This window comes from Artibeus jamaicensis, unplaced genomic scaffold (genome assembly GCF_021234435.1).
Source record: "Artibeus jamaicensis isolate MK-2021 breed Jamaican fruit bat unplaced genomic scaffold, CSHL_Jam_final scaffold_916, whole genome shotgun sequence".
Classification (NCBI taxonomy): domain Eukaryota; kingdom Metazoa; phylum Chordata; class Mammalia; order Chiroptera; family Phyllostomidae; genus Artibeus; species Artibeus jamaicensis.
The window spans coordinates 5,014,347-5,036,224 of record NW_026522059.1 but is presented as its reverse complement, the minus strand read 5'-3'; the positions used below and the strand labels follow the sequence as shown (position 1 = coordinate 5,036,224).

Below are 21,878 nucleotides of genomic sequence, written 5' to 3'. Positions count from 1 at the left end.
GGGGGGAGGGAGGGGGAGAAGGAAGGAAGGAAGGAAGGAAGGAAGGAAGGAAGGAAGGAAGGAAGTCCCCTGAACACGAAGCCGCCTGTCTCCCCAATGCCCTCCCTCCCGCCTACACAAGCACTGGAGAAATCCAGAACTGGGAGCCACGGCCCAGCCCCCAGTGGGGGCCACGGATCATCTGCTGGGCCCAGCCTGGCCCTGAAGCTGCTGTGGGAATAATGGTGCATTGTGGGGACCACATTCTCTATTGTCTCCCTAGCTGACCCACATGGCACTCTCTAAAAATAGGCCAGGCCAGGCAGTGTCCCCACCAGCCCGGGACATCAGAGTTCAAATCCTAGCTCCACCCTTCCCCACCGCCTCCGAGCCCCCAGCTCTGCACCTGTAAGAGGAAGAGAAAGCCACCTCGGCCCCAGGTTCCTGAGCAGAGGAGACAGGCTTAGGGTCTGGTGGAAAGGGAATTCCCAGTGCTCAGTGGCCCAGGCACCCCCTTGGTGGCAGGTATGGGACACCCAACTCTGGCTATCATCCAGGATGTCCCCAGCAGTCCCCCAGGGGTGGGGATGAGTAACAGATGTTGACTCGTCACTCTGGAGGCCTTAAAACTATACAGCTGTGGAACCAGAACTAAACCTGTCCAAGGAGGCAGGGGCTGCCTCTGCTGTTTACTGTTACCTCTCAGGCCCTGGCCCGGCTGCCCACTCACAGCAGGCTCTCAGGGACTTCTGGATAATGACCTTCCGCAGGAGACCGAGGTCAAGAGAGGGGAAGGAACTCTCCCCAGGTCACACAGCTGCCACGGTGCAGCAGGGTCTGAACCCGACACTGTCCAAGTCCAAAGCCTGTGCCCGTTGACATGCTTTCTACTCTGTGCCAGGAGCCGCGTGAAGGAAGAAAATCTTTAGTGTATGGCGTGCACTGGGACTCTCAAAAGAGGGGTGCAGTGGGCCAGATCCCCCATCGACGGGACTGTAGACGGCTTTTATCTCCCAGCACCTCCATGAAGCAGCACACAGAACAGAGAACAGCCGCTCCTCCCCAAACGTGTATCCGCCCCTTGCTCTCTGCCTGCAGCATCTTCAGGAGAACAAACGCCTGTTTCATAGCCGCCTCCTGCCGCCGACCGCCAGTTCCCAGAGGGAAAGGCCGGCTCTGCCTCCCCCAGGTTCTGGCCCAGCGGAAGCACCGAGAGATCTGTGGTCTACACCGCCTACGTGCTGGAAAGTGGTGGAATGGCACCCGTCCCCACTGTCCGCACCGTTTGCCACCTGCCAGGTGGTGGAAACAGCACCGAACACTCTTCGGTCTGCCGCTCCTGGCTCGGGAGCTGTATGAACAATGGTGGACAATGACACATCCACTGTGCGCCCTTGGCCACGCAGCCAGACTTTTCTGAGACTCCTCCCCTCGGCTAAAATTCGATCATAGCAAGCCCATCTGGCCAGGGAGACAAGTGCTCCCAAGTCTGAAACTGCAGTAGAGACGACGGGGAAATGTTTTGCAGATTGTAGATTTCCCTCCATGGCCATTGTCATGGACACCTGTCCCAGGGACAATTAGTCTGAAGCCACAGGGCCAGCCCCGATGGCTTAAGTCCACTGGATGAATGACCCGGGGGAGCTCTGAGGCCTGCTGCCGTTGCCTCCCTCCGTGATCCTTGCTCAGCAGGCCCTAGGGAGACACCGAAGGCTTTGGACTCTAAGAGGATGATACGCTCACACAGGCCCCCAGTCAGCCGGCGTGCTGGGCCGCCCTCCCCACAGTCTAGCAAGCCCAGGTCAAGGCATGGCCCGAGGGCAGAGGGCACCCATTGGGACAAGGCACAGAAGGCTGATTTGGCTAATCAGACACATTAATTAAGTCAAGGCTTCATGAGGAAGGAGAGGCAGACCACAAGAACAGAGGCTCGAGACCACCACGTTTTTGCGAATTAACGCACCCCTCCACCATCTTCCTGGCTCCTCTCCAGTGCCCACAGTGGGGGAGGGGAAGGCCCGGTGGTGCCAGGGACCTCATCCTTTCCATTGGGTAAGGAGCACGTAAAGAATGAAGAATGACCAAGACGTCATGTTCCTGCATGTGGCAGGAACACAGAAGTGTTTGCTCTAAGGCCAGCCACCCCCTCACTGAGAAAATACGATAAGGCCAGGATAGCCACTTCACAGGAAAGAAAAGCCAGCTGAGCGGGCTAAAACCTAGCGGTCAAAGGCACACAACGGCAGGTAGAATCCAGGGGCCAGCGAGGTCCTGGGGCCTCCACGCCCTGAGCCCCAAGGCTGCAGCAGGGCCCTGGGCACGGGAGACCTGAGGCGGGACCTGTGGCTACTCCCTCCCAGTCTACAGATTCCTTCCAGCCAAGGAAAAGAAAAGAAGTTGGGAATCGGGAAATGAGCCATTGCGGGCAGCAAGGCCTCCACCTGGGAATACAGCGTGAAGCAGGACCCACGCCGATGAGCGGAATTTTCCAGGGAAGAAAGAGCTCGGAGCAACGTCTTTCTTGGCTTAGGGGAAGAAAGAGTAGAGGGGTGGACACCCACAGAGCAGAGGGCGGGGCAAGAGGAGACCCTCGTGCCGAGTCTGAGGCTGACACCTCGGGGACAGTGATGCTCCCCATTTTTCAGGTTAGACAACGAAGTCCCCGGGGAAGTCCGGCAACTGGCCAAGGGCACGTGGCTGGCAACCATAGCGCTGACCTGAACCTGTTTCTGTCCCCTGTGCCTGTTCACCAGGAGAAGGGTGTCCACACTAGGTCAGCCTGGTGGCCAGGACTGGACAGACCTGGGAGGACCCCACCATGGGGTCCCCACCATGGGGATGCTGGGTGGGGGGGGCGCTCCTCCCCCGCTCCACCAGGAGAGTGGAAGAGGCAAAGCCTCATCTTGCACTGACCCAGATGAGCGCCACTGCCATCTGCCACAGGGTCTGCTGTCAGTCCCAGTGACTTCCCCAGGAAGTTGGGGGGGGGCGGGGTGAGGAGGGCAAGGATGGGAAAGGGTGGGTGGAGGATTTCCAAGCCTCTGAGTTCTGCCCACCTTCAGTCAGAGGGCATGAAACCAAGAAGCAACTGTGTGGAAAGAAAGAAATTAGGAAAAGGTCACCATTTCCATTTTCCCTGGGAGCAGAGCTGCTTCCAAGAGAGGGGAAAGAAATCAGTGCCACCCCCGGTGCCCCAACAAGGATCGGCTGTCCCCCAGCCTCCAGAGCTGGAGCCAGACTCCAGCAGACCCTCCCACCGCCCTCCTGCCCCAGCGCCCCAGGGCCCTGTGGGAACATCAGCTCACTGCCAGTGGAGCCCTGGTGAGCACACAAACACAGATTCCATGGAAACCAAATCAAATCAAACCCTCTGAATAGAGAAAGATCCAGGTGGAAGGAATTAGGAGCAGCAAATCCGACAGGAGAGGCGACCTAGGGCCTCGGGAAGAATGATGGGCAGTGGACTCGGCGCTGCCGCCCTCCCCCTTAGTCACATGGACTTTGGCTCCAGACTCGGAGACCCAGTCAGATCTCGTCATCTATCTCATCGCTGAGCGACCCCTTAACCCTCTCTGGGCCTGGCTCTTCAACTGTAAAATGGAGACAGCCGCAATTCCTCCCCTCGGGCTGTTGGGGGGTGAGACCAGGTGGCGTGGGGAGAGGTCAGCCCAGTTCAGGGGCGCAGTCGGTGCTCGGAGACATCAGCTGTTACGGCCTCGTGTTCACTTCATATTTAAGAGGCAGACGGGCCCACACGTGGGGCTACCTCCGCAGTGCCCCTTGGCAAGTTCCTTAACATCTCCAAACTGGCCTGCCATCTGCCAAGGAGGTAGTGCCTCCCCACCTTGGCAAAAAAGGCCTGGGCCAGTGAGAGAGCGTGCAAAGATTCATTCGCTCCCTCCCTTCCCCTCCCCTCTGCGGCCTTCAACCAAGCCTCCCCACCTGGAGCAGAAGGGGCGGGGCTGGATCACAAAGCACCTGCCAGCCTGGATATTCTTGGGAACCAGAATTCTAGCCAAAGCGAGTAGCTGGAACCCAAACTACTCCCACCTACCCCGCTCATCAGATGTGCAAACACAACTGCTCAGAACCCGGTGCCAGGCCTTCCCTGCACAGCCAGCTCCCACGGCGCCCTTCCTGTGGCCGCAGCATCTCCGGCCAGCAGCCCGCCCAGCCCTGTGCTCTGAGGGCCCCGAAGCTCAGTCCTGCGGCAGCTGGCAGAACCTCACGCGGTTGATTTGCCTTACTTGTCACCCAGGCCAAGACAAACAGCGCACCCTAAGGTAATGTCAGCCAGGGAGAGATAAGGCCGAGAGGCCGTCTGCTCTCTCCACTGGGCTGCCTCCGGAGACGGGCCACCCAGCAACTCAGCATCGGACCCCTTCCTCACTGCTGTGGAGCTCTGGGCTACAGCGAGGTGCATTTTGATTCTAGTTTTTACACACACACACGCACACACACGCAGACACACACCCATGACTACTTTGGAGAAGGAAGGGTGCGTCTGTCTGAGTTAGCCCAAACGCTAGAGCACCGAATGCTCTGCCAGGAGTAACGTCGCTGCTCACAGACACCGGTGGGGACGCAGCTGGGACTCCTCACACTGGACTCCCGAGGGGCTGGCCGGATGGGGCCATTTCAACGCGCGGTGAGAACCAGCCACAGGGAGTGACAAGAGCAGGTCCCCGTGGAGGCCCGTGGACGCTTGAGTCCCAGGTCAGCTCATCCTCAGCGGGTTCTGTGCACATTACTTCCCTCAGCAGATGTGTTTCGGATAGAAAGGGCAAAGGTGAGCCAAAATCTGGGCCAGGAGGCCTAGCGTGACCGTTTGAGGTTTAGTGCTGCAGTGACCCGTGGTGGTGGAGGGGGCAGGGCCGGACAGAGCTGGGTGCCGTGGGGCCCCTTCCCAGCTGCTGGCAGGGGGAGAGCCTCAGTTTCCTCTTGTGTAAAGTAGGGAGGGTGGTACAAGTCCCAAAAGATTCAGCAAGGGAGCAGGGGAACGCCCAGACCCCAGCCTGGCTCATCAGAGGACGCTGACATCCACAGCATGCAGGAGACTGTCCTTTTGTCCCTGGGCTGGTAGACCTGGCTGCCACCCTTCATCAAGGCTCTGTCATTCTCTGTTCCAGGTCCTGGGAGCAGTGAGCCCTCAGGGCACAGAAAGCATCAGTCATCAAGGACACCTCACGATGTTCCATAGCCACAGTGCTGGAGGCTGCTGGAAATTTGGGGGAACTTCCACAAATATCATGAGTCAGCGAGATCCAGGGGCCAAATCCAAAGTAACAGTTTTACACACAGAGTCTGGAACCAGCCTCAGCAAAGCGTCGTTCAGTGGTCAGACCAGCTGGGCTACTGGGGTTCACTGGGAAGGCTGGGCCGGTGAACAGGAAGACCTCGTCCCACCTGCGCTGGCTCGGCACCCAGGCCGGCCAGAGGCCTTTGCACCTGCTGCCTCTGCCTGCACCGATTGGCCCCGAATCTTCTCGGGCCGCATGCCTGGCTCCATCTAGCATTCAGGTCTGGGTTCAATGTCACCTCCTCCAGAAGCCTTTCCTGACCCCTCAATCTAAGGCCGCGCCCCATCGCGTCAGCCAACACTGTCATCCTCCCAGTCCCTACAGTAGCTGGATTGCCACGTTCGCTTCCTTTTCGTACCTTTGCTGTCTTCCCTTGCTAGGGAGGAAGTCAGAAAAGTGGTTTCAGCCGAGCGCATCGCTTGCGCCCGCACCCCTGCCCTACCCCTCTCCAATCCTGTGACCTCAGCCAAGTTACGTGACCTCGCAGCACTTCGGGTTCTCCACCTGTCAAATGGGTATAAGACCCGTGTCAAGCATGAGGAGAGCAAAGCGTGTGACACGCTCAGAATGATGCTTGGGGCACGCCCCACGCTCACTAACGCTGAGCTCCTAGTCTAGAATTCAAGTTCCTGACAACAAGGACCACTGCCTGTCATGCTCACCACTGTGTCCCCAGCACCTGTGACAATGCCAGGCTTATGTTATTAAAAGCAAAGGAGCCACAGTCAAAAAAGTGCCCCCAGCTTCCCAGACGGCTGTGCGTGACTGAGAGGGCTCAGCCCGGGCTGGTCCCCCGCCTGTCCCAGCTCCTCCCTGAGGCTTCCCTCCAGGGTCTTCAGGTCCCCATTTTGCTGATGTCCCGAGGGTGCTGCGCCCTGGCCCACCCAACTCTGAGCAGCCTGCGAGGTGGCCTGTCCTGGGAGTTGGGGCCAGAACTCCTGGTCTCTGCTCTACCAACCACCCGTCTGGGGCGGGAACTCAGAACCGGGCTGGGCAGATGATGAAGAACAGCACACAAGTGAGGGATGATCTTCATATAAACTATGTTTTCTTACTTCCAGATCCATAATCAAGATTTTAAAAATCTACAATAGCATACGATCGATCCAGCAATTCCACTTCTGGGTACATACCCAAGAGAATTCGAAGTAGGGCCTCAAATCATACACCCGTCATTCACAACAGCCAAAGGTGGGAGCAACCCGAGTGCCCACCGACAGATGAATGGATAAACAACACGTGGTCTCTACGCACGATGGATGAGTAGCAGGCCTTAGAGATGAGGAAGCTCTGATCTGTGCCGCAGGACGGGCGAGCCCTGAAGACATTCTGTGAGTGAAGCCAGCCAATCACAGACGAATGTCGTACCATTCCACACCGTGAGGCACTCAAAGCAGGTACAACCACAGAGACAGAGAGTAGAGTGGTGGCTACTGGGGCTGGAGGGAAATGACACCGGGGCTTAGTGTCTCCCGGGGACATGAGCGGTTCCCGGGATGAGAAGAGCTCTGGGGTGGACACCGGGGATGGCTGCCCAGCAGTGTGAGTGCACTGACCGCCCCCGAAGGGCCACGCCGAAGAAGGGCTCCCGTGGTAGATTTTGGCGTCTGTGTACTTAACCACACACACACACACGCCAAAACAAAGAAAAAAAAGAGAAAAAAACCTCACAACAGAGTCAGTAGACAGGGTGTGTTATGGACCCAACACTGATGTGGGCGACATCACATCAGGGCCCCTGTCATTGTCTTCTCTCCTCTGCTGCTTACGAAAGACTGGAGTGACTCTCCCCGCTTCACAGATGAGGAAACTGAGGCTGAGAGGAGCTGAAGCAACTTGCTCTGCATCAAAGAGCCCAGAGAGGGTGAACCTCTACGTGTCTGAATGCTGAGCTCAGGTAGACGCTCGTACACCCGCTCCTCACAACAGCCCACACTTCCAACCGCTCCCCGACTCTCCCCCTCCCTCCAAGGACAGCACCAAGACTCCCAGCCCCTGGATGTGGGTGGTGGGCTGGTCACTGAAACGCAAGGTCCAGGAGGAAGATCGGCGTTGTCTTGGGGGGGGGGGGCGCGGGTAAGGGAAGAACAGACGATGGAGACGAAGAGCTCAGACGGGCTGGAAGTGAAGTACCTGGGCGATGTGCAGACAGAGGTTCAGGTGAGCATATCGGCCTGCATCTCCCTGCGTTTGCTCCTCTCCCCTTCTCGGGGAAGCCCACACGACCCCACCGCATGGAGGCGCCTGTCCCATCCCCAGGGCCTGAAACCGCCCACGGCTCACATAGACTTCGGGAAAACAAAGAGTCCAGGGTTTCCAGTTCCTGAGAGGCCAGCCCACTCTTCTTAAAGTTTGTTCTTGGACAAAACTCAAGACCCACCTCCCCCAACACCCCCAACTCCTCCATTGCCCTGAGGCCCACCCGGAGCGGGGACGGAGCCAGTACACCACAGAGAAGGCCGGTTCTGCTTTCCCAAGCACAGCCAAGAACATCAAGCCTTTGCTTCTCTTCCCTCCCATCCAGGGTCCCAGCACACCCAAGGTCTCTCCATTTCCCTCCCCCACATACCACACCCCACAGTGTCGAAGGGGGGCTGTGTCTCCCTCCTGCTTCTACGGGACTGACAGGCTTCCTCGGCCAGAACTTCAACCACCTTCCATCCGGGGAGAAGAAGCCAAGTGTGGGAAACTAGCTTCCTTCTCTCCGATCACCCCCAACGTCTAGACAGTGATCTACTTCAAACTAATGGCAGGAAGAAGGAAAGAGAGACCACGGGGTGGGGAAGGGGAAAGGGGGTCCGCGGGCTCCACTTGCCTGAACATCAAACTCTTGCAGGAGGCCGGTGATGGTCTGTGGAGAGACAAGAGAGCTGGTCAGTCTCCCTGAGTCTGTATCTCCCTCTGTAGCCCCTTACAAAGAGAGACTTTTCATCTCTAAGAGCAGGCCAGCAGAAAAGCAGACACATTACCTGGATTCCTTTTTGACTACAGCCTTGGTGAAAAAGGATCTGAAGGTCTAAGTTGACCACAAGCTTTTGTGATCAAGACCGTAATTACCTAGTATTGGTCTCCCGGTCTGCACGCACGGGCTGCACTTTTAAATCTCAAGCCTGACCATGTCGCTGTCCTTAAATTTCTTCCGCTGGATGCCCATCATCTGGATTAAAATTCACTCTCTCGGGGGTGGACATGGAGAGCAGGGACCTCTAAGCATTTCCCTCGGCCCTACAATTCTGAGTTTCCAGCCCCGGTTCCATCTTTCACCAGGGCTATCTGGATTTGGGGCACGCACAGCCAGCAGCATGGGTCAGCAAACTGTGGCCCGCCACCCGTTTGCATGGACGAAGTTTCACTGGAACCCAACAAGCTCATTCGCTCCCATTCACTCCCAGTTTTCACGCTGTCATTGTGAAGCTGGACATTGCAACACACAGCACAGCCCGCAAAGCCCAAGACAGTTACTGGCTGGCCCTTTACAGCAGGTATTTGCAGACCCCAAATGTAGAATCATCGGAAGCATTCTGCAGCTTCCCCGGGCTTCTAGGCCCAGTGTGCTGCCTGTCCAGGTAACCCCTCCTGTCAGAGGTCAGTTCCTGTGTCTGTAAAACACAGAATGGAGAGTCTATGACACAGACCTAGAACAAGGCAGCCACACTCAGAGTCACAGAGAAACTCCGTGAACCGTCCATTCACCAAGGCAGCTGGCCCGGCTTTGGCTGCACGCCCCACCCATTGTAACTGTGTGACCCAATGAGCCCCCACGGGGCTCAACTGCCTCTTCTGTAAAATGGGGACAACCACGGAACCCGGTGTACACCCAACCACAGAGTCACCCGGCCAGGCAGCCCGAGAGGACCCCTGGCTGCGGCTGCCCAGAGAGAGCCAAGCAGGACGTTCGGGGTCACACACGTCGAGTATTATTTTTGAAAACACCAGTTGACCTTAGAATGTCTTCACGTCTGAGCCTGAGCTTTCCATTTTTAAAAAGCTGCGTCACACAGGCCGTTTTGAGGCTCAGTAAGAATTGGGATGTGAACGTAGTTTAAAAATACAATGTCACCTTTACAGCAAATGTAAAGGCCTGTGGTGGCAGCCATCGTCATTACAGCCAGTCCAGGATAGATCGTGCCTGCTCAGGCCGCAGGGGAGGGGCTGCTGTCCGACAGGGAGGCCTGGCTGCGGTGAAAGGTTTGACCGAAAAGACGATAATAACTGCAGCAACCAGAGCCCACGGCGCGGCTCATCTCCTCCATGCCAGACGGGGTTCTCACTGCTCCATATCAACCACATACTCCATCCTCACTGTGGCCTGTGACATAAGTCCTAGCGTCACTGTTTTCAAGTTGGGGGACTGGAGCATGAAGAGGTTGAAGGATTTGCCTCTGGTGGACACAAAGCTGCTGAGTGTCACAGCCAGGATCTGAACCCAGGCCGTCTGGTCCCAGAGTGTGCACAGGACCTTAACCTCTAAGCTACAGGGTAGCCAGGACCTCTGGACAGTGGGCTTCCTGCTGCATGTTCTAGAATCACAGGGTGTTAGGGGTAGGGGGTGCTTAGAAGAACGCTGGTTCAGTGGCCTTACTTTGCAAATGGGATCAGCGAGCTGTGCACAGAAAACCCCGCAGGGTGGGCGGGGACCCGGCCCACACTGTCACAGCACTGAGTGGCCAAGCTGGGACTTGAACAGGTACATCTTGTCCCTTTGCATTCCTGGTCAAGGGGACTTGTGGAAACAAGGAAGCAGTGTGTGTGTGCGTGTTCACATTGTACACACACATGTGTACGTGTGTGTGCATGTGAACAGGGAGTAACCAGGAACATATCTACTCACCTCCCCTTTCTCCACCAGAGGCTTCACCTCGGCAAGGTCCACGTCCTGCAGCTCCCGAGACATGTCCCTGCTGTCACCTGCCTGTGAGGGGACAAAGGCCAGGAGGTTAGCACTTCTTGCTGAGAGATGTTTCTGGAGGGAAGGGAGGCTGAGGCCAGAACACCTGCCCAGCAGCTCTCAGCTCCCGTGTCATCCACTCCTGGTTAAGGGGCCCTCGCACCGGAGGTGCCGGCCCAGCCTTGCCGCCAGGAAGCCGAGGCTCACTGACGGACGCAACTGCCTTTCCGTGAAACAGATGGACCAACTTGAAACCAGGTCCCCACATCCAGTCCTGGCCCACCCGACACCGGGACATTTTTCACCACGTTTTGGAAGGAGCCCTGCATCACAGATCCCAAAGTCAGGCAGCCCCGGCTTGACAACCAAAGGGGACAGAAGGTCAGAGGAGGCACGAACTTCATCCTCTCTCCCTCAAAGGATCCGTAACAGAGGGGTGGCCACAGGACGCCACACGCCCACCTCCGTGCAGGGCTCCTGGCCACGTGCTGGGGGGGCAAGGTTCCGGAGGGGAGGGCCCTGCTGGGCTTGATGGTAAGGAGGATTTTCAAAGCACAGAAGCCGGGGCAGCAGCGCAGGGTGGGGGCCAGAGGAGGCCCCCACCGGCGCCGACACAGGCAGGAGCAGAAGGACCCGGAGACGACAGCTCAGAGCTAGCGTGAACAGAGTTCCAGATGGCGGGACGCGGCATTGCCCACCCTCCGGGGAGCAAGGCTCAGTGGCAACAGGTACTGATGAGTCCCCTCTGGGAGCTTGATCCAGGAGCGGGAGAGACAGACGTTTATTCCTACAGACGGCAAGTCAAACCAGGAGCACTAAGTACCCGCCAGTACTTGGTGAGGCATGAAGGACCCAGGGTGAGGGCAGGCAGGGCCAGAGGACAGGCAGAAGGAGGAAGCGACAGAAGGAGTCGGGCTCCCTGCGCCTCCAGATCACAGATCCAGACCTTTGCAACCCTGAATCGGGAAACCGGCTGAAAACGAGCCTGACCGAGGCCGCCACATTGCTTTGCCCTAGGGCAGAATCCCAGCCCAGGTGGACCAGTCCAAAGACCGGCTGCTGAAACCCACAAGAATCCTCTTTGGGAGACACCTCTCGGAGAGCAGGTGGCAACAGAGCCTGGGCCACCCCCCTCCGCCCCGGTGCTGACACATGGCATTCCGGGGGCAGATCCCTGGGGATGCTCTGGTCTGGGGCCCCAGTAAGATCTGCCCTGGTAGATAACCAGCCCCACAAAAATGCCTTTATGTGGCCTTTGGAGCTCCAGAACATTCTGAAAACAAAGTCAGTTTTATATTTGTGAGCATTCCTGGGCGGTGGCCAGCTCGGAGTCCGGAGGCATGAAAAGCCGAGGTCAGCTGGCCTTGCTAATTCAGCATGTTCGTGGCCCTGGCCCGAGGGACACCTCGCCTACACTGCCTGGGGAGCCTTCCAGAAGCCCAGGCAATGCCACCCATCCTGCTGAGGGTGAGAGGACTTCTCCTCTCAGGACCCAGGGTGAGAGAGTGGTCTGCCTCTGTCCCCTGGGTGGACTGGAGCCGGCCTTCTTCAGCCCCACCTGTGGGTTCCCAGGACACGCAGACCACCCGTCTTACCACCTGTAGCTCCTAGCGACACACCAGGTGCGAAGTCAGGACACGACTCACTTGCTGAATACGTGAACAGTTACGCAGTTTACTAGCAAGGTTTGTACTTAAACTCACTCCTGAATGGTCACAACCCACAAGACTCATGTGCGTGGAAGCAGGTCTGTGTAGCAAGGACTCAAGCCCACTGTTCAGCCGGTGTGGTCAGTTCTCCTTGACTTTCAGGCACTGAGATCACCTTGGACTGCCAGTCCCCACTAGGGTCCTCATCGCCCTTCAGAACAGGAGAGGGCTCGGTTCTGGCCTTCACGATGCCCCAGACGTCTTTGGTGAGGTCTCTCTGCCCCAGACCTTCTTTCCATTCCTAGAGCCCAGCTTCCCTGACCACTGAGGCAGAGGCTGAAAACTGGCCGTGTCCCTCGAATACCTGAGAATCGCTGAATGTGGGAGCTAGCTGGACCGCAGGGAGCCCTGCTCAGGCTCGGGCTTCTGAGGGGGCTCAGAGATGAGGCCGCTGAGAAACCATTACAGTGTTCACGAGAAGGAGGGGCGATTCTGGCCCCACCCAGAAGTCAGGTCTGGGGACCTTGTCCGTGGTCATGACTGTGATAGGCATAGGCTACAGGCCTAGTGGGCGGAGACCAAGGACGCGGATAGTCAGCCAATCATCTTACAGCAGGATTACCCGTCCCCACCTCAACAGTGCTGAGGCCCAGACACCCCGGTCTACACCAGGGAGCACCCAGTAAGCGCCCTGGGACTCGGGAACCTGCAGGGAGACTGAACACAGCAGAGGACGCTTCTGTACCCTTTGTCCCTGGGGGCAGGGGGCTGCAGGCCTGGGGCAGCCTGCAGTTAGTTAGAAGAGCAAATGCCCTGGTAGGGAGAGCTGGGCCCAGCCCCCTGTCTAGGCCAGTGCCCGCCGTGAGCAACGCTGCTCAAACTGGGGCTGCAGAGCGCAACCCTTGGGCCCCTCCACGCCCCCCGGTGGTGATGCGCAGGAAGACAGCTGGCTGCCCCATCCAGCCGACCTGGGCCAGGTGAGGGCCCACCCTTCTCTCTCTGTTGGCTGGCCAGAGAACTCTGCAAACTTTGATTCTCCAAGTTGTCTGTCTAAAGAAAATCTTATAATGTCGTTCAATAGAGAAAAACAGATTCCCCAGACAAGGTGGGAGGAAGCTGGCATGCTTTGGATAAAAGCCAGGGAAAGGGCTTGACACCCCTAGTAGCCCCTGGGGCTCCCCCTCCCCACCACGTGCCCCCTACCCCACGAGACAAGACCTATCCTCAAAGACTGTCTGGGTTTAGGAAGCTCAGTTTGAAACAGTGATTTATTCAGAGGCGGCTTCCTGTACTAGGTTCCCAGGTGCCCAGCACTGAGTGAAGTACCAATAACAGCTTTGTGGACCAGTCCTGCCATGTGACACGTAGGGGACATGGCCATGAACGAACAGACCCACTCCTGCCCCATGGAGCCCACAGCCCCTGGCCTCCCCCAGCACCTGCCCCTCATCAGGCCAGTCAGAACTGCCCCGTCCCCCGATGAGGCCACACTCTCCTGGAGGGTGGGGCAGAGGTGGCTCCCACGATCACTGTACCTCCAGGGCACAGCTCCCCACCTCAAACTGCTCACACCAGGGTAGGTGACTCCTTGTAACCGAGGCTGGTGTGACGCTGGAGGAGGGTCAGCGGCCCCCTGACCTCAGCCCACTGGTGCCAATAGCAGCCACCACCCTCCCCGCCCCACTGCAGGACAGGAACTGTCTGTGGGCTTGGCCAAATGTGCTCTGGGGGTAAAACCGCCCCTGGGTAGGAATTACTGATGGAGGGCAGTCGCTGGTGTAAACCCAGAGAGTACCTGCCCGATGCAGTTCTTATTTAATCGGTGTGCATGCACACACATCCCGCATACACACACCCTGCAGCTTCACCAGGGAGGGAGAGGCTGAAGTCCCAGGGGCCTGAGTGACTTCAGTGTCACTCAGTGTCACCCCTGTTCTGAGACGGCACCATCGGTGTGGCCAAGAGGAGGGGCCTCTGACACTCACCCTTACTTCTCTGCCACGTTCTCCCTCCACAAGTTTCCTCTCTGGGCTTCAAATTCACCACCCCAAGACTGAGGCTCACTGAAAGAAGTGGTTCCTGCAGTGGACACAGCCTTACAGACAACACTGATCTCCTTCACCAGGAGGGAGGGACAGCTGGGAGGTGACCTGGTGTGGGTTGCTCTGGCTGAGGCCCCCACCACTGCCCCAGCCAGGCACCCCTTGCAGCCCACGCCCAGGGGTCAGCCCCCAGCAACACGAGGTCCCTCTTGGCTCAGCAAGTTCTCTTGCTGGGCTTGAGGCCAAGCAGTGGATGCCAGCCCATGCCCTTCTCCACTGCCTCCTGGGACGTCCCAGTGCAGAATGTCAGACTGAAAAGGGACAAGGCCATCAGTTAGCCAACGGGGTGACAGGGCCAGGTCGCCCTCACCCTGTGGGTGGGAGCCCAACATTCAATCCCCGGGCCCCCCACTCCACCATGCAGGGTGGCGGGTGAGGAGGTAAGGTCAGCCCTGTCTCCAAGAAGCGCAGATGGAGTCCCCTCCACACATGGGATTAGGTCAGGACAGGGCTCCTTCCACTAAAACCCCACTCAGTGCCCAAAACTGGCTCCAAGTCACCCCACCAGCTGCCACACTGGTTTCTATCCCTACTTCTTCCTTCCTCACTTCCCTCTCAAAAGGAATTCAGAGAAAACCAAAGTCAGACAAGTCAAAGGTAGCCAGGAGCAAGAAGGAAGGCTGAGGGCAGACTGGGGTGTCGTCCTCTATCGGCTGTGATCCCCAGCAAGTTCTCTGCCCTCGTAGCCACAGTTTGCTCATCTGTAAAATGGGCATAATAATCCTGCTTCCAGCAGGTACCATTAGGGCTTAGATTAAATACTCGTGCATAGAATCTGGTAACTGGCTGCCCAATTAATCAGTGCAATTTCCTTTCCTGGTTGTGTCAGAGACACAGGGCCATCCATGAGGACACTGCCTGTGTTTTAGACGCCGCTAGCCTCACAGTGGCCCAGCGGGGGGGAGGGGGGGGCTCAAAGAAGACGTTCAGCAAATGCCTCATGAGTCCCCAACGATTGGACCCAACGCACCCACGTGGGTCTCCTCCCCCTGAGCCACGCTGTCAAGGAGTACCAAAGGTCCAAGGAGGTGGGGCAAATACCTTTCCAGTTCAATGGGCCCAGGAGACAGTCAGCACTCTCTGCACTTCATGGGTCCCAGGACAAGCCAAGACTGGGGTTCGCAGGGAGATGGAGAGACTGTGACCCCGAGGGCCGGGAGGGCAGTGGACAGAGGCATCTCAGGTATCTGAGGCCACCTGAGATTGTGAACCAGTCACCAGGGGAGTGAGGGGACACAGAGCTGATGGTTCCCAAAAGCCTCGAATGCAGCAGGAACACTGGCTTAGGAATCAGGGTGAGGGGACCCTGCCTTGCTCTTGCCCCAGGACTTTGACAACTTGGACTCACCTGCTCTGTGGGCCTCAGCTTCCATCTGTAACATGCTCCACCTGTGTTGCTCGGACATCGAGTGGCCTATAGGCAGCTGGGGGCCGATGGGAGCCCAGGCGGGACAGGGCTACACAAAGATCCCGTGTACCCAGGGGTCTTACCGGGGCGCTGCCCGGCTCTGCTCTGCCCAGGTCTGCCTGGAGGTCCCTGTTCTGCTCCTGACCCTGACCCAGACCCCTCCCTGTCCATGAGCCGGGAGCCTCTGTCCAGCTCTGGCACTTCTCTGCTCAGCCACCTAGGGGCACCCCTCCGACACCTGCTTCAGTAAACTCTCCTGGGCCCCTGGAACTTCTGTGCGGCGGGGAACAGTCAGCCTTCAGCAGAGAAACATCCATGACGTGGCCTGGGGTGTCCAGGACGCGCCCACCCCAGCACGACTGGCCCCAGGAGGCCGCTGTGGGACGCCGCACAGGCACACCAAGAAGACAGCAGCAGGAGCCACTTCTACGGGGCTCCCTGGGCTCCGCCTTCCTTTGAGCGTCACAGCCACCCTAGAAAATAGGCACCATCACGCCCACCCTTCCATGGGTGGGGAAACTGAGGCCCAGAGAGGTCAAGAAATGTTCCCCAGGTCACCAAGCATCCAGCTGGCACGGGTTAAAACAACCCCCAAGGCATAGCTGCCCATGACATCCGCTTGCTCTAAACACATGCACACACTTAGTCCAGGAGGGAGCCCCAAGGAGGGAGGGTTCTCCGGCATGAGTCAGTGGGGGTCACCTGCTTCTCTCCCCACCCCCCAAAGTCACCACCGAGCCACGGTGAGCCCGCCAAGCTTTGGGCAAAGTCCATATCTTAGATTTTCTACCGTCCCTTCGAAGTACCCAGAAGGACTCCTGTTTTCAGGTCTCCCCCAAGGGCCATCCTGAAGCGGCCAGGTCAGTCCTTCCGTGTGTTTCTCAAGGAGGCCATGGAGGAGGGCCGGCGTTACCATGCCAGCCTGCAGGGAGAAACCTGAGGCTCAAAAGCTAAGGTCCACAGGATTTCCTGAAAGCCTGACTCCCTGCTCCCCTTTCCCTGGAAAGATGGAAAACTCACTCCTTGGAGGTGGGTGCAGGTATGGAGGGGAGCGGCGGGGCGGGCGGACCTCGGCTTCCTGGAGTCCTTCAGTGACGCGGAGACAGAGGGCGGCTCAGGGGACTGATGACAAGTCAGAGTTGACTGCGACCGTCAGCAGCCAGCCCAGATTTTGTACTCTCTGAAATATGCCTGGTTAAAAGGCACATAAAAGCAGTGTTCTCCCAGCACACTGGGTTCTTTATAGGACAGAACCGAAAAGAAGGGTGGGGGCGGGGGGGGGGACAGTGTGAGCTGCTGCTGTCTGGCTCCCGTCTTCCCGGAAGGTTCCAGGGAATAGCCCCATGTCCACATGAACCTCAAGGAAAGGAGCCTCAGGGTATGCCCTGGCTACCCCACCTTGCCATGGGTATGTTCTTTTCTCCTCTACGTGCCAAAGAGATATTTGACATCAAGCTACAAGGCAGTTTCTGGGCTTTCTGGATGTTTTCTGGACATTTTAAAACTCAAGGTTCTGGGGAGGGCAAGGAAGTTGGCGGCCTTAACTCTCAATGTTTTCTCTTATGTAACCAACCTAGTCAACAATTTGGAACTTCGAGAAAGTTCTCCAGGGCTCTCAAACTCAATAAAATGATGCTTGGGAAGACAAATAGACTAGCGATTCCTCGAGGGCCGGGTGAGCCTGAAACTCAAGAGCACACAGAGCCCTGTGATGCTGAATGGATGAAAAAAGAGTGCCACAGAGCAGGTAGATGCCAGCTGCACCCCCCTGCTGGGGACGAGGCGGCAGAAGACCCAGAATTCCTGCGTTGCATGGAGCCCAGAACCCTCGGAGGGTCCGAAAGAGGGTCTGGGATGCGGCGGCAGGAAGCAGAAAGAGTCAGGGGTCACTGTTGCTCACCCTCTTCTCTGCAACACCCCTGGGAAATCTACCGGTCGGTGCGCAGTGGAGCTCTGGCAGTGGGAACGATTGGCTTGGTGACTAAGGGGACGCATGTAATAACCAGAAGCCCAAAGGACAAGCATGAGCCGCCCGGATGGCCCGGGAGAGAGTTTGTTGAAAGCCCACAAATGGGGCCAGGATGTCCACCCTGGAGCGCTGGGCTCCACGGGCCCCCGGCGTCCCCCGCCCCGCTGCACACCTGCCCTCCACAAGCTGAGCCAGCCCAGCAGGAGGCCCCACGAGTGTTTGGGGAATTAACCTCAGGCCCTGCGACAAAGACTGCCACCCAGCCTGCTCCTCTGTCTTCAAATGTAAAGAGAAAGGGCCAAGGAGAGGGCAGGCCCAGGACCAGACTGGGCCTGGGAGGCAGGCAGCCCGAAGTGCATCCAGGGGTCCAGGTCCCTGACACCGAGGGCCAAGGAGATGCCCCGAGAATGGCATTTGTGGGAGTTGTCAACAGACACCGAGTGGTGTCCCCACAGGCCGGGCACTGCTGCCGACTCTCTCACATGAACTAACTCCATTCACATTCCACGTCCTCACGACACAGTGTGCTATTCTCACTTGATCGGGGAAGCCCTCAGTTGCCTGCGTACACTTCCCATTCTGGGAGGTCCCCAGTCAGCCCTCCGTGTGGTCAGGGGAGACAACGGAGGCTTTCAAGTCCATCTCTCCGGGTTCAAAGCCTGGCTCCCCCACTTTGAGCTATGTGGCTGGAGGCAAGTCCCTTCCACTCTCTGGCCTCGGCTTCCTCAGCCATTCCGTGGAGCCAGAGCAGCGGGGGCAGAGCTCTGGCGAGGAGAAAAGGGGAAGAGGGGACACAGCAGCTGATCTGGAGAGAGATGCCCTGCCCCCTGCAACCCCCACCTAAATCCTGGATGCCCGGTTGTCACCTGGGCTGCCTTTGGGAGACACAGGGCCTTGGATGGGATGCCCTGGAGCTGGGTCCTCTGGAAGGAGCACAGCTTCGGGACGTCGGAAAAACACAGTGGGTTTCCTTCCCCACCCAACAGGGAGGTGAGCTTCGGCCAGGAGGTTCCAGTGCACCCAGGGCCCCCAGCGCTGTTCACATGTGCGGTCCCACCTGGAGGGGACAGCCTGAACCCAGGCAGCCACCACTCGGCAGACAGGCGGTGCCCTTTCTCTCTAGGCTGATTTGTTTGTCACTCAAGAATACCTGGCTTACCCTAAAAATAAGTCAATAAACAAAAAATCACCCCCATGCTGTCTGGAACGTTTTCTCACCAGAAACTCACTCTTGATCCAATTTATCACCCCTCTGATAGCCTAGCACCTTTGACCACCTTCATTCCCCCCGGAGGCCCCAGCAGAGGGGTCTGGGCAGGTGAGTTCCAGTTCTGCCGGGGCCTTGGCAGGTGCTCTCCTGTCTCTGGGTCTCAGTTCCAAAATGTAAAGTGGGCAGGTGGACCAGGAACCTGAGTAATCACCAGGTAAGGAGCAACACTATCCACTCAGTATATGTATTTGAACTCCTCCCAAGTGCCAGGCCCTGGGCCAGGTGCCAGGTTTCAGGGCGAGGCCAGTATAGCCTTCCTCCTCGCCCTTCTGAAGCTCATCCTCGAGCAGGAGATGGGGCACCACAAAGCTAAGTTGCGGGTCAGGGGACACCCCAGGTTTCGCTCCTTACACCGAAGCACTGCTCCTCTGCAGGGGTCTTGCGCTTCCTGACCTCCCCCTACCAGGACCCCCGCCCTGTGCCACCCGGGACTGGGCTGTGGGCCTTCCCTACATTTCCACCTTGGCTAGCAAGCCCCTGGAAGGCAGATCCTGGGGCTGGCTCTCTCTGTACCTTGCTGATTTCAATTCCCTTTTGGGAAACTTAGGAAAGACTCCAAAATTTCTATACAGGAGGAGGCTGGGCTGGGAGGCTTGCCTTAAAACTGGATATTCATAGCCAGAACAAGGTTGTATTTAGATATTTTGTTCATTTGAGGTGGCTTAGGAAAAGCTTCAGTATGGCTGTTGGATACTGTGAGACTTAAGTCCTCTTATGTGGCTGTTCACTGAGTTCTCCAAATCGTCAGTCTTTCTCAGTTCCTTAAAGCTACCAAACAACCAGGACATCTGTGAAGCAGAGCTTTTCTCCAGCACAAGATAACCTGGGGTCCCCATCAGCTCCCCGCCCATCCCCACCCGCTGCCAGGCACCTCCCCCTTCGAAGCCACAGCCAGGTGCTGCCCCTGACCGGCAGGGGTGTCTGACCACAGAGGCAGAGACAAACCAGCCTCTGCCACTAACTTGACAGCGGGGGACAGCGCCTTTCCCCCTGACCTCACCACGTAGCGCACGCCCTGCCCAAGGCTGAATCAGAGACCGCGGCGGATCTCCCCGGACTGCCGGAGCAATTCCAGCTGTTCTCTTCCCTGGAGAGCAGGACAGGCGGGTGGGGCGTCAGGGGCGAGAAGGAAAGCTGGGGAGGGTGGGCGGAGGCGAAAATGACGCCACTCCTAGCCCCAGCCAGCCCAGGGCCACCAGAGGCCCTCACAATGCGCGCCACCACAGCGCCAACCCCGGGCCACATCTGGGGGCGCACCCTGCCCGGCGGCGCTCGCACACACTCGCTCCTGAGCTACCATCTGTGACACATGGTTCGGTCCGATGGCTCGGACCGAACCCCGCCCCCCCAACACACCACCCCGGCTTCGAGGCTCAGTCGGCCCCCGCCCCTCAGATGCACATCCTTTCTGGCTCAGTTTGGGAACCAGACACACCCACGCCGCCTCTCCAGCCTCATCTCCTGCTTCTACCCATCTCCTTTCTACACAAGCTCGCGCACAATCCCTCCTTCCCCAGACACCCTACTCCAGCGATACAGCCCCCCACACCCACGCACACGCCTAGGCCCTCCCTGCTCCCACTTCCAGTGCGATCCTCGGCCCGAGCCGCCAGCAGCGACTCTGGGAGAACGTTGGGAAGCGGGATCCAGGTGTTCCCCAGCCGGCTCTTCACCGCCTCCACGACCCCCAGGACCCCACCTCCCCGGCTACAGGATAGAAGCGCGGGTACCCATCTTTCTTTTCCCTCCTCTTCCCTAATCAAAAGCACCCACTCCAGAGGTGCCCGCGCCCTAAAACCCTCCAAACGCCTGCGTTACGGGGTCGCCGCGCACTCCCAGCTCCGGAGGATCACAAAGCGCGGTCCAGGAGTTTCAGCAGCACCCGTGGGCGACCGAACCCCTCTGCCCCGCAACAGCAGGGCATGGGGCTTACCTAGGGTAAATGGAGAAAGGCAACAGGAGCTGGAGCTAGGCTGGCGGTGCCTGGCGTGAATGGAGAGCGGCGAGGATGGGCGTGCGCACCGTAGACTAAGGCGAGAGTCCGGTGAGGTTTGTTTATGTCCGGGAGGAGGGCGACTTTATACGCACCGCGGCCCCGCCCCCGCGCCTCGCCCGGCCCCGCCCCTCCCCGGCCCTGTAGACTGCGGGGACACACCCCTTGCCGGCGCTCTCCTAGCTGTCGCTCCTCCCGCTCCCGCCCGCGCGCCTAGCTCAGCTCTGGCAGTGTTCGGCCACCGCCCGCCGAGCCATCGCCTGTTGCGCAAGCCCATGTAGGGGCGCGGCCGGGAGGGACCTCTCGACTCGGGCTGCGGTTCAACTCTGCTGTCCCCGCGTTGTCCGGGGGGCCGTGCGCAGTGGGTTCACGTGCGCGGGGAATACGTTTGTGTGCTTGTGCGTGTACGTGAGCGCGCTCATGCCTGTGCCTGTGGACTTCCACGTGTCCCTGTGTGACCGAGTGGCTCCCATCTTGGTCTCAGAATTTCTACTTCCGAGTCCCGTCGCGCCATGCGTTGACATCCCTTTGGGGGCGATTGGCTCCCCAACTTCTTCCAGGTCTAGCCCCCAAGCCCCGTTTAGCTTCTTTCAGGCACGAGACCTCCAGTGCTCTCCCTCGACCAGCCCCCTGCGATTCTCACTCCATGCCCTCTCCTTGTTGCATCAGCCCTCCGCTGAAATAATTCATTCTGTTTAATCTCATCCATCTTGCCCACCCCATCTTAACGCCCAAGCGATCCCCTCCCCTCCATCTCCCCAGTTCTAAACCCACCTGCCCTTTTGGGCCTTGTGCCCCCCCCCCCTCCAGGCCCTCCTGTCCTTCTGGCCTTCCCCAGGAGCCTGGCTGGGAAGCATCTCACTCCTTCCTCTCCTGCTTCCTGGAACTTACACTGAGCACCCTTTCCTCCCTTAGCCGTTCTCTGCTGTGTTGTTTCTGTTTAACAACTGTCTGTGTGTTCTCAGCCTGCACTGCATATTAGAATCCCCTACGGAACTTTCTTTAAAACAGGGAGCGCCAGGGAGCGCCAGGGCTCATTTAATCAGAACCTCAGGGATTGCAGCTCAGGCCTTAGGGAGTTTTAAAGGCTTCCCAGGAGAGTCCAGTGGGCAGCCCTGGTGAGAGACACTGCACCGGAGGAACAGCATTGCACAGTGAAGGAAGGTCACCATCCCCAGCCTAGACATTGTCATTGTCCTCAGACCCTCTGTCCACCCTTGTGGTTGCAGGTTCCTTGTGGTTGCCACGCCCCCACTCTGCCTCTTCTGGCTGATTAGGACTCTCTTCCTGCTTTGCTCAAGGCGGGGCACTCGGCTGTCC

At 58.3% G+C, this 21,878-nt stretch overlaps 1 protein-coding gene across 3 annotated transcripts in view; it reads right to left on the bottom strand.

Moving 5' to 3' along the window:
• NDRG1 (N-myc downstream regulated 1) overlaps positions 1–20,631 on the bottom strand; it is a 40,032-nt gene extending 19,401 nt beyond the window's left edge. The window contains exons 1-3 of one of the 3 annotated variants that reach the window (XM_037166457.2): positions 20,499–20,631; positions 10,111–10,191; positions 8,095–8,130 (exon numbers count right to left, since the gene is read on the bottom strand). In XM_037166457.2, coding sequence (XP_037022352.2) covers positions 8,095–8,130; positions 10,111–10,173 — 99 coding nt within the window. In that variant the 5' untranslated portion in view covers positions 10,174–10,191; positions 20,499–20,631. Of the gene's footprint in view, positions 1–8,094; positions 8,131–10,110; positions 10,192–13,801; positions 13,908–20,498 lie in introns of those variants that run through there. The other 2 variants (XM_037166458.2, XM_037166456.2) reach the window with 2 other exon arrangements.
• Positions 20,632–21,878: the final 1,247 nt, after the last annotated feature.